Source organism: Centropristis striata, chromosome 4 (assembly GCF_030273125.1).
Source record: "Centropristis striata isolate RG_2023a ecotype Rhode Island chromosome 4, C.striata_1.0, whole genome shotgun sequence".
Taxonomy (NCBI): Eukaryota; Metazoa; Chordata; class Actinopteri; order Perciformes; family Serranidae; genus Centropristis; species Centropristis striata.
In genome coordinates, this window is record NC_081520.1 from 21,474,586 (window position 1) to 21,487,129 (window position 12,544).

Sequence of the window (12,544 nt, forward strand, 5' to 3'; positions counted from 1 at the left end):
CATCTCTACCATTACTGGAAAATATATTAAACCCTCAAAAGCCCTGTGGTTCACTGGATTCAATAACCCAGGAGACACAAATCATATTTCAGAACAAGATGATGCTGGTTTTCAAGGGTTAGAGCCTGGATGAGTAACACTGTGTAACCTCCTCATAGTCTGTATATGGACACAAATGTACGTTGAATAATAAATGGTTTTCTTAATGAAAGAATGACAAAGCAGAAAGGACTTGTGGCGTACTGTAAGAATGTGACAGCAAGGTATAACACAGGCTCCCCATTCTGGTCTCAGAGCTGATGAGCTGGGTTTGAGCCTCTTTGAAGAAGCCCGAGTTAGCACCGAGCCAGCCAGCAGGACCAAAGATCACAACTCGGTATTCGTCTCCTCTGGGTGCAATGACCACTAAAGTTTATTCATCTGTGTTTTAAATCATCCCTTTTCCTCTTGATCTCACTTCAAGTGGATTAAAAGTGTTGAGATTCGTCTATGCTCTCCATTTGGAGGACACAAACCAGTTTTTGGAGTGAACCAGTGGTAGGAAAGTGGTTTTGTGAATGGCACAAAAAGGCAACCCCATATTAATACATTCTGAAACATAAATATACTAAAAGGCACTTTTTTTTCTTATCCCTCCACAAAATTTCATTTTGTATGATTGCTCTTTAGCAGTGAGTGGAATCCATTTTCTTTGCAACTTTAATCCACTGAAGACTACTCATGTCATTTCCACTTTTAATTTAACAAATGAGGACTCCTGACTGAGCTAATAGCTTTTCCTCAAGGGCATAATTCAATCTGCGACATCAAACATCAAAGTCCCTTTGCATTACTGGGCCGGGGGGTAACGTGAGGCGCCTCCGAGGGGGGATGGAAGTCCAGTGGCAGCTTCCATTTATTTCCAGGGCCCTCGCAGTAAACAAATATGATAGAGCTCACTCGAACTAGCCATCAGTGACAAAGAGCTGTACGGCTGTCACTGCGCTGATTCTGGGACACACGGTTAATTCAAATCAGAAAAGGAGCCGCTATTAAGAAGGAAAAGAAAGAGAAAGAGAAAGAGAGAGAAAGAGAGAGAGAGAGAGAGAGAGAGAGAGGGGGGAGAAAGAGGGCAGTCATGTGGAGGACACATCCTTCAACGTCACATTTATTATTTTACAGCGGCCTTTGGAAAAGGGGGCAGCCTCAGGGCTGCGTCAAACACATAGCACTGATGACAACCACCGGGAAACTATTCCTTTACCTGTTCCTGCTCACCAAACTTTGCCACAATAGATACTTTTAAGTCGGATTGTGCCAGTGGTGGAAGAAGTATTCTGATCCCTTACTTCAGTAAAAGCACTAATACCACACTGTGAGATTACTCCACTGAAGACATTTCTATTGATGCATTTATGTAAGCGCTTGAATTTTGTAAAGACAAGGCTTATTTTAACCACTAAATATACTGTTATGAGGTTTAATTTTAGGTCTCTTTTTAATTATATAATATAGGACTACTGTGATGCGGTTTAAAATGTCTAATAACTTTATCATGTTTTTGTATGTTAAATCTCGAGCTGAAAATAATTTAAAGCTGTCAGCTAAATGTAGTGGAGTAAAAAGTACAATATTTGCTTCTAAATAAAGTGGAGTAGAAGTATAAAGTTACATAAAATGGAAATACTCAAGTAAAGTACAAGTACCTCAAAATTGTACTTAAGTACAGTACTTGAGTAAATGAACTTAGTTACATTTCACCAATTGATTGTTCACATAGTATTAAATATATCAGTATAAGCTACTTCATATACATGCTTAGAACATGAAATGGAAATTTGAGAAGGTATGATGTTTATGGCATCCTGGAAAAGGAAATAAAATGTGGGCTTAACTGTGGGTAAGTAGATATTGGCGAATGGACTGTGATCGCTCACATCTGAAGACATTATTAGAGAAACAATATAGGTCTGACTACATCATATTTGAGCGGCGGGCAGTTATTGTGAAAGTCAAGATTCGGCTACTAATGATGCGTAGCTTTGAAAAGTATATGCTCTGAAATCACTAAGGGCCAAGATGAAGCAGGAGGTGGACGACAACAGAAAGAAAATAGCTTTAATTAAACAGCATGAGTGACCGACCACAACAAAAACATGAAACCCAAGACTCCGGGAACGCACTACACGCTATTTATTTTCTAAAGTGAACGGAGTCAACAGGGAGCCGAGGAGGGAAAAGTTCACTTCACTGAGCCACTCCATTATCTCTCAATAAGTAACTCTGTCATAATGGGGCTTCTTCTGAAAGCTTGTAAGCATCTGATTTCATGAGACAGCATTGAAAAAGAGACTTGGTTTCAAAGTCTCTTCAAAGGTGCTTCAATAGAAAGATGCTGTGCCCGCTAACATTTAAATCTCAGTGAAGGGTATTAAAAGAATGGCCATTAAAAAAATTAAGTCCAAAGGTAGGAATTTCCTGATTATTAGCCTTAAAATCTGAATAAATTGCATTTACATTCATTATTCAGTCAGACAGTGATGGCGATGGCAAAGAGCAGTTGATGGTTTTTCATTAATATTGAGGGAAAAGGCAGACTTTAGGAAAGATAAGTGGTTTATTCTTTGTATAACTGGACCTAAAATAATCTTAACTAGGGTACTAAGGAGCATGGTTATGGAGTAGACAGGTCCTGATTAGCTCTTGCATATTTTGTCCAACATTTTTGGCTTATTCATTCTCTTACATATGTTGAGTTTCATCTGGAAATATCTGAAAATAACAGAGGGAAGGTGGTTTGCTTCGTGAACAAGAAAACTGAAAAGGCCTTGGCCTCGTGGTGACGTCTCTCTATCATGGCCAGGCTTATCAAATCCTTTTGGAATTATATTTCCATGAACAGTCTACAGCAGGGCTTCCCAACCTGGGGTCCGGCCCCCCTTAGGGGTGCGCCAGAGATCACAGTGGGCGCCCGAAACTTCCTCTGCTTTGAGGTTATCAAAATATTTGTTTAAAAAAAAGTCCCAAAAAACATGCAGCCTAGGTTTAATTGGTGACTCTAAATTGACCCTAGGAATGTATGAGAGCGTGAATGGTTGTCTGTCTCTATGTGTCAGCCCTGCGATAGTCTGGCGTCCTGTCCAGGGTGTACCCGCCTCTCGCACAATGTAAGCTGGGATCCAGTCCCCCGCAACCCGAGTTAAGATAAGCTTTTGTAATGGATGAACGAATCACAACACATCATAACAACACATGTAATGGAATAATCAGAAGTCGGTATAAACCCACTTAGGGACATATTTTGGTCTGCATTTTAAAATATTTGGCCATTTTGCTATGGTGAACATTTATTCATTGTCACTTTAAGATATTGATAGCGGAGTCACCGTGCTCAAGGCCACAGGTAAGGCACTGAACAAAATCAACACGATGCAGTGGCTGGAAGGGAGGACCTGGAGTTGAGAAACAGATGTTTAAGAATTCTGGAAAATACACAGGCTAAAGCTAACCTCATTTATATTTGACTTATATGCCTCATTGGGTCACTACACTGCAGGACAGCCCACTGTTCTCTAACTCCCATTACCCAATAACTGAAAATATGAAATGATGCTGTAATTAATGCCAAAAATGCAATTTCAATAAATCTGACATGAAATTTGTAAGCACATGTACAGCTCAATGTGGTCTACAAAAGTAAACTTGGACCATAAAGTTTGTTTGCTTATTTGCATTATGTGAAAAAGAGTAATGGGAAATTCCTTTTTGAATTTTAACTGTATCAACAAGTCAACCTTACACTTTCCCAAACATTTCTGGAGCTTTCTGATGCTGTGTGAAAAATAGCTGTCAAGAATAAGTAAGTAACGCCACAACGGACATCCATACTGTATCCCTCAGAAGCTTTCCACTATGACTGTGACATTACACGACAATCCTCGTGTTGATAACACATCATCTCTACTACAGGGGAATACAAACACACAATCTTAAGTTTACTGATTCCTTGATGGAAAGATGGCCGACAGCAATGACAGGCAGCAAAAAGAGGGAGTTTCTGTGGCCGTACCTCAAGAGATACACAAGTTTAAGTGAAACAACAGAGAAAAGTTCAGGTGTTTACTACGCAACTGCAAGAAGGAGCTGCTCCCAACTTCCGAGATATCTAACTAAAAATTAAGAATACACTTTCAGGTGAATGCCAAATAAACTAACAACCATCGCCAACCAAGCTAACTATCACAATTAATTGTAGTTTAAAAATACCAGTAGCTTCCAGAAACATGTCGACAGCAAACCACAGCCACCAGTGGCCTCTAAATACAAAAAGAATGAGGTAGGTAAAAGAAACCAATACAATAAGACTGAATCATATAAATTATATACAAGACTAACTGAGACATTGCAATATTGTGGAGAAAACAGTGGTTATTTTGCACGCCTTTTTCAGGTGTGTATAAAAGCTTGCCATCTGTTGTATGTAGACATCACCTTTCAGTATCGTGGTTAACTATACTGCGCTCCACCACTGGGAGAGTCAGTTTATGGATATAGGCCACCTTCTGCTGGCTCTGAGGGTTGGTTAGCTGTGTTATAAGCACCATAGTATTGGAATGGTCAAATCACCTACAACCCTGATTCCAAAGAAGTTTGGGTAAAATGTAAACATTACAGAATGTATCTATATTGTATTTACATTCAGTTTCAACATTAACTTCTTGAAACCCACCTGCCCTGGTAGGTTCAGGGGAAGGGTTAGGTTAGACAGTCAAATGTGACGTGGTCTTGTAGTTGGCATGTGGCTAAAACACAACCAAAACTATATCAGTTAAAAAGTTTGGTCTATCCCTGAAAGTACCGCCACAAAAACCCTTCAATTGCAAAGTAATTCTGCAACAAGTTCTCCAACCTAAACGACAGAAGAGGTCGTGTCTCAGTACCACTAATTACAACACGTATGTACGGATCACGGTACAGCCGCACATTCTAAAAATAGCAGTTTCGGTACATTTATGTTGTAAAACCACTGACCTAGGTTTAGGGCAAGAAACTTCCGGGTAAGACGTTATAAAAGACAGTTTAAACAGTAAATAAGTTAATGTTAATGCCAGTAGTGAAGTAGTTACAAGGTTAATGTGACTACCGCAAATTAAGTAAAAAAAAAAGTGAGTTGCGTTCAACGTGATTCACATAGCTTACGTAAACAACGTAACTTAAGTTAAAAATAATTTACTTGAAAGTCCATCGTTTGTTCGACCCATCCACCACCCCAGCCTCCAACTGAATGCGGGAATCCGCCTTTTTAACTTTACTTGACTGTCAATCACTACAATGTCAGCAGGATGGTGGCGTACGCATTACAGCGGACTGTAAAATATGTTAATATCGCAAATTTTTCGCTGCCTGTACACACGACCTATAATGACATTTTGAGGGGAGAACAGGCTGAACTTACATACAAACAATTCATGCATGAGGCCCAATGAGCCCAAAGATGATGAGATCATTTCTGACTGCTTCAAAGCTTCAAATTCTATACTTCCATTATAATTAACTCAACAGATTAGAGCAGTACTTAGTTCACCTTTAGTCCTTTGCAAAACACATTTTGACAGTTCTAGTAGAGGGGCCGACATCACTTACATTTCTATACCCACACAAGACACTGTTCAGAATATCACAGGGCACAATTAATGCTTGCAAACACACATTCAACTGAGAATTTTGTTTAAACCAAAAAGCTAAAAGAAAATTTTAACAAGTGTTTAACACAATGGCATTACTCCTGGAAAAAAAACATCACAAAGTGTCTAAACAGAGAGAAAGAAGAGACAGAGATGTTTTAGTGAGTTGTTCAAAGAAACCACATGGCAACCAAACAAGAATTGCTATAGCACTGGCCAAATTTGTCCCCTGAACCTGCATCTATTATACAAACCTAAAGCATTTGGATTTTCTTTTTAGGTCTGTAATGTTCCTTATAAAAAAGGCCAGATATTAGTTAAAATATGAAACCAAAACTGACAGGATATATGCATACCATGTACAAATACCAAATCTAACAAAAATCCTTTGTTCACTTTAGTGGCTTGACCACCACATGGTGAATCATCCTACTGCTGCAAGAGTTCCACATACACAGAAAAATTGAAGGGTTTACAAAAAAAAAAACTCAAAAAAGGCAAAAAAAGAAAAGAAAAAATGATGAGAAAATAACAAACACTTCTCTTTTGGATTTCCCCCCTCGGGGAATGACTGCACAGACTCTGCAGAATGTGTTGAAAATATACCAGGAGACAAATGAAAGGAGGCGGTGTGCTGCGGTGGAGTATACAGTTGCATGCTGTCGAGGGAGCCGAGGAGGGGAGAAGCAAAACTCACCATGGAGTTTTAATGGCAAAACATCCCGCCCCAAAGAGGTAGGGTCTTCATGAGAGGGGGAGTGGGTGTGGGGGGTTGAAGGGGGTGGGGGGGGATACAGAGATAGACGGAAAAACCATTATTAAACTAGCACACTTGAGCAAACACACTTTTCACATTACATACTTTTTGACGTGTCTGTTTAAGTGCACAACACATATGAGGCAGGAAACAGAATGTCTGTGCGCTAAGATGGATTTGAAAACCTGCGGGATGGCTTGATGATTCATCTGCTCAAGCTGCTCTGTAAAGCGTGATACCATATATTTGGCAGATGCAGCATGTCCATAGACTTTTTTTTTCTTCAGACATCTGTCATGTTTTTTTTTTTTTTTTCTCCCTTAACTTTAAAGGGATTGGGTACATTTGCAGAAAGAAGAAGGTCTGAATCCAACCCTGTAAATACGACAGAGAAAAATGATGGGAAACAGTTCTGATTGTTGAGATTGAGATAGTTTAAGTATGACAATTTGTTTAACAACTGGAGACACCAAGAACACCAACAGCACTCATTGTTAAGACAAGATTTCATGTGTTTGCATGCAACTTCTTTTTATAGTGTGAATGTGTATTTATGGCCGTGCATTGTCTTTTAAATGTCCGTGTGGGCAAATGTCTATTCACTGTGATTGTGTCAACAAATACACAGCGTGTGTCTGCGTGTGTGTGCGTGCAAGAGTCATCCAGAGTGTAGTGTCTTTTTCAGGGTGTATTTCTGTCAAACTGTCAGTCTGTGCATGTTTCTAGTGTTTACAAGACATTAGCAGTGGGAGTGTGTTCCTGTGTTTATTCTGCATGTTCAGAGATAGTGACAGAGCTCCGTAAACAGTTTACAGTAAATAAGCCTTTTGCCTACAGCAATAAAGGTCCGATGAGACTGAACTTTGTCCCCGCCAGCCAACCTCCCCCAGTCATGAAAAACAGAATATCCGGCCAACCAAAGCACTCTGCAGCACTTCCTTATTTTATCGCTTTTGCTGCATCCGCCAGGGCCCTCCCAACGATAACACACAGTCTTCAATTAGTCTTGGTACATGGATGTGTAGAGAAATGTTCCTCTGGGAGACAAGGAGCAACAATTTGGACTGGAATGTCTCACTCCTGGAGCGCAAGTTGAGAACTGAGCATGCTGGTTGGTATAATGGAGGTCCCTGGTAAACTGCCACTTATCAAAGAGTTGCAGAGGAGGGTGGACGGCCTCTATAGTCTACCCTCCGCTGAGCCTGTCGAACCTGCTGAGGCCCCACTCTGGGCTTCCAGCTGGGTAAATGGACGGGCTCCAATGCGAGAGTGATGGACGAATGCGGCGGGATCTCCATGGGCAGAGCAAAGGCCAAGTAGGCTCCTGGGTTTACAAGATGCCACTTTACACTGCTTCCTCCGACTTTCTTGAAACTTATTGTTAGTGAAATTTATTGTTGGTGGTTGACAGAGTGATGCGAATTAATGGCAGCAGTAGTTACGCTACCCTCTACCTATGTATTGCATTAACGTGAAGGTGGGACCTTAATTCCCCTGGGTACGTGCAACCTTAGCTAAATAGGTCTCACTGATAGCAGCTGATGAGTCTAAGCCACTGCCTCCTACTACTTGTGTTAAAACAAATTCAGTATATATGAGTTTTAGTTATAAATTGTCGCCTCCCACTGGCCAGGCTACTCAGAAGAAGCCCCCAGTATATAGAATCCCTATTAAAAGAAAGCGAGGCCGACATGAAGAGGGTACCTGTAGACCTAGAAGTGAAGTGAGGACAGGAGCAAAATGTTTTTCGGGGACGAACAATATTAGAAAGCTCCTTTTGTACTATTGCATTCATGCTTTCAACTCACATTTACTTATTCTTACACATATCTACTGCGAGGCTTATTGCTGCCTAATGCAATGTTAAAGTCAAGCCTGATGTTGCTTAATACGAAAAAGAATGGTCCCAGTCATTTCCACACAGTAAGGCATAGAGGTTATTAATCAAACACTGTGGATGCCCAAAGCCCAGGTATGGAATCGGTATAGGGACTGAAAACATTGGATCAGTCCATCCCTACTTTTTTCAAACAAATAGAGCCCTGAAAGGACTTCACAACCCATGGTGCCCCAGCTGGTTGTACCGAGGTGACGGATCTGCTGGTGACTCAAAACTCAGCTTCCTAGTCAGGCGGCTTAGGACCAGAATTGAGAAGAATGGGGCCACGCTGGACAAAAGCACCATATTTTTTTGCCACTTGCTCTCCATCACCACAAGTTTCAATTTTTGATGGAAGCCACTTCATCAAGATGGCGGATCGGAGATGGTTGCCATATAAAGTCTATGAAAACCAACATATCTTCCAAGCCACTTAGAAGATCAATCTTGGTGTCAAAATACACATTTTCTGGGTCAAGGAATCATTTAAAGCTATTGAGAATATCACTAGATGATTATTTGATCAAACAGATATGTTCATTTTGGCTATGTATTTACGTAATTTCCAACTCCGACAATAACGTGCACACATTTAATTAAACTTCATTAGCTTCACTTGTATTATTTGTTATATTTTCAACTACAAAAATTAATTTGCCCAATCCTCTCAGCCATGACATTACCAAGAGTATAAGGAGCACTAGATCACTGCTTTGTGTTGCTTATGGAGGTGAAGAGAAGGACGGACCACACATTTTTTTGAGAAAGGAGAGGATAAGGATAGTAAACCCCGCTCCCTTTCTAATGAGTAGTCTCTTTTGAGCTACTTCAGTGATTGTGCTCACTGTTGTTTTACTGCATTGATTGTGTAGTCCCACGCCGTGGGCTATGCTCGTTTTAGTTTCTGCCACCAGGCAAAAGGCCAGTGAGCTGCATTTTATCAGTCCAAAGACCAGCTGATGAAATCAAGTTCATTCTGAGTCATACAACATACAATTATTGAATCTTTACATGGCAGCTAGGGTGCCCGTTACCATAATACCCCAATGTGTGTGTGGAAAAGAAAAGAGGACGAGAGAATTGTCAGTTGTCAAGGGTCAGGTGTCAGCTGGAAACCCAACTTCAGGTAGGACTTTGAACTGTGTTGGTTACTGTGGGAAATGTTTAGTTATATGTGAATGAATATTTCAGAGATCATATTGACTTTGGTGAGGGTATGTGCTGTTTGATAGTGGAAGAGCAGTTGAGTCATCAACATTTGTATGATTGGAGCAGTTGTGTCCTGAGGGCAGAAATGGTTTGGCCGTTTGCTTTATGGCTTTCTTTTGTTGTTTTAGTGCACTACATCTGTTGTTCATGTAAGCACCTCATGGTACATACGATAGAACAGGCTCTATGTTCTGCAGAGGACCACCCTTCTGTGGTCTTCTCTCCATGCTGCATGTAGTAAAGGATTTTGATTCATCACACCTGGTCTGTTATTCTTCTAGCTAGCATTCCTCAACATGATATAAAAAGAAATTTCTCTCACATTACTCAGTGAAATTAGGTCAGGATAGGTCCCACAATTAACTGTCTGTTGTACACTGTGCATGTAGTGATCTCTATGGACCCCTTTCAAAAGCCTCAACTGGTGACCCGAAAGCCTGACCCTGCCATACTCTACACAGGTCTTATGGTGGTTAAATCAAGAATCAGAATAGCGACAATGAAAAGATCTGACCCTTTGTGCCTTCATTATGCTCCTTCTATAGACCAGTTTGGAGTCTACGTCACGGTTACATAACTGGCAGTTGTGTGTGCATACTGGTGGCAGAAACTGAGGAAAACAAGTACGATCTATGAAAACAATAAGGGAATAGAGGTAAACAGAAGAGTCTCAGGGGGGGAACAATGTCTTGCTGTGCCGTTGGATGTCAGAAAAGAAATGGTCATAAAGCTGGCCTTCATTCTTACCAATTGCCTTCCTCAAAGACTCCCACTGAAGCTAGACGGTGACGTTTAGGTTGCTAGCCATTAAACGGATGGACTGGACCGAAGAAAGCATCTGAAATTCTTGTATTTGCAGTGGTCACTTCATATCAGGTAAGGTTTTCTCTTTATGCCCACACAAATAGCACTAACAGTTTCACTCAGCAATTATGCAAGCATTTAATGAATGAATTGGGCATACTTTACACTAAGACAGAGCACAAACTCTTCTTATGCTAAGCATTAGAGTTACAGACTCACAATAAGCAATGACTGGGGATGTCTTAAAGGGGAGGCGTCCATGGATCCAGAAAGTCCAGACTTTGTTCCCTAGTTCTTCACTTATTCAAGGCAGAGTCAGTGTATGGAGGATACTCCAAAAAAAATCCATGAACAATCTTATGTAGACAGTTGTACCGCTTGCACTGCTAGCCAACTGTCACTTTCTTCCACCAGTTAGGCTCCGCCCACATAATAGGTCATCCTTATCCGCCAACAGAAAATTGGTCTATTGATGTTATGGACTTGGCTTGGAAGTGAAATGTGGGGTCCATGAGATGTCTACCAGGTACCTGCAACATCACTAATCTGTTTTACCTGCATGTCATCTCCCGACAATTCAGATTTGTCTCTGTTGACCAGTATCAAATGAAGATAGTAATGAAACCAAAGAATGAAACAAAACCAAAAGTCTAAATTCTTGTTACAGATCTATGTGTCTACTTGGCCCACAGACGTGTGCAAACTGTTAAGTCAACATTTTTAATTGACTACAATAAAACAAATGTCATTGCAGCCTGCACCACATTCTCTGGACTATCCAACCAGCAGTATATCCTACAAATACTGTATATACATTTTTATTCTGATATTGAAATGCATAGCATCAAGTCAACATGTTAAATTGTCCACTTTTTTGAATAAAACAAAGGAACAAGGTCATGTTGAGAAAACTGTCCATGTTTAGCCTATGTCTACCCTATGGTGGACACAGTTATGTGAAGCACTGCCCGATCCAGCAGGGTGTGTGGGGGGGTCCCCACACAGGTCGGTGGCATGTTGAGAAACACAAGTTAAACATGGGTCAGTGGAGTAAAATGGGTGTAAGACAGAGTGAGTGTGTTACTGAGAGGAGGAAGAGGAAGGAGAGAGAGAGGGGAAAAAGACCTAGCGTAATCGACCTGTGAGGGCAACGACCCCACTCCCGGAGAATAATCGTTCACACATTCATCTCTTAACCCGTTGGCCCTAATAGCAGCTCCGCCTGGGCCATTAAAAAGGGAGGGAAGTGAGGTCATTTGTGCAAATGGTTTAGTCTTGCTGCCATGTGATGTTGGGCATTGCATTCTTAAAGCCCCTTTCTATCTCTGGTCTCAGTGAGGGTCTATAAGACAATGGCTTTGGCATTGTGTTGGCTCATACACACGTATTACAGTAATCTGAGGGCACATCTGCAGCAGGTCACAGGGTCTCGTTCATTCTCTTGCTGTTGTCTTTCTCTTTACCTCGCCTGCACTCCATCTGCATTTGCTTGAAAATGTCATCAGTGGGATTTGGTCAAGGGTGGTGTTTTGTTTTGTGTGTGACAATCTTTCCATTTGGATTTTCATTTGTCCGTATTAAAGTCAGACTGTGTGTAGATAGGATAAGTGCAACAGTTTGTCTGCTTGCAAATCCCCAATGTATCACCCATGGGCATTTTGACAAGTTAAATCCTCGTACAACTCTGGTGACTGTCGGGACAAATAGACTTTCTTTGCTGACTGTTTTAATGTTTTTCGCTTAATCTTTTTCACAGATAAAGTTCTGACAATGACATTTCACCAAGAGAGAATCTTTTGATTTTTATGACTAATGCGCTTTTCTTGCCTGGGATTTAATTAAACCTGAGCCAAACTTCTATGAAATGTGGCTGCTAGAAGTCAAATTCAGAGTGCGAGCCAACACTTCTCCTCTGGTGTCCACTCTCAGAAGACTTTAAAGATGAGCTGAAGCTTGGCCGGGCTCCTGCACTCCCTGACATGGCCTCGTCTCGAGGGGGGTTATCAGGCGGATGCTGAATCACATCCGACTCTACCTCCCTTTCATAGGGGAAAACACCAAATTCTAAATTTAGAGAGGAGGGGGCTCTGCAGGAACCTGTTCATGTTTGCTATGATGCATTTTGTCCATTGGTGGTGTGCAAGCATTCCAGGGTGTATGGAGCTATCCTGATCCCACAGAGGGTGTAAAAGCTTCATGTCTATCCGTGTGTGTGTGTGTGTGTGTGATGGC

The 12,544-nt window shown here is 41.1% G+C and overlaps 1 protein-coding gene across 2 annotated transcripts in view; it reads right to left on the bottom strand.

Annotated features, from left to right (window-relative positions):
* Positions 1 to 12,544, bottom strand: part of bcas3 (BCAS3 microtubule associated cell migration factor) — a 412,830-nt gene that overhangs the window by 289,192 nt on the left and 111,094 nt on the right. The window contains exon 17 of one of the 2 annotated variants that reach the window (XM_059330531.1): positions 6,361 to 6,405. The exons of the other annotated variant lie outside the window; for it this stretch is intronic. Within the exon in view, the coding sequence (XP_059186514.1) occupies positions 6,361 to 6,405 (45 nt within the window). The remainder of the gene's footprint in view (positions 1 to 6,360; positions 6,406 to 12,544) is intronic. 2 annotated transcript variants of the gene reach the window in all.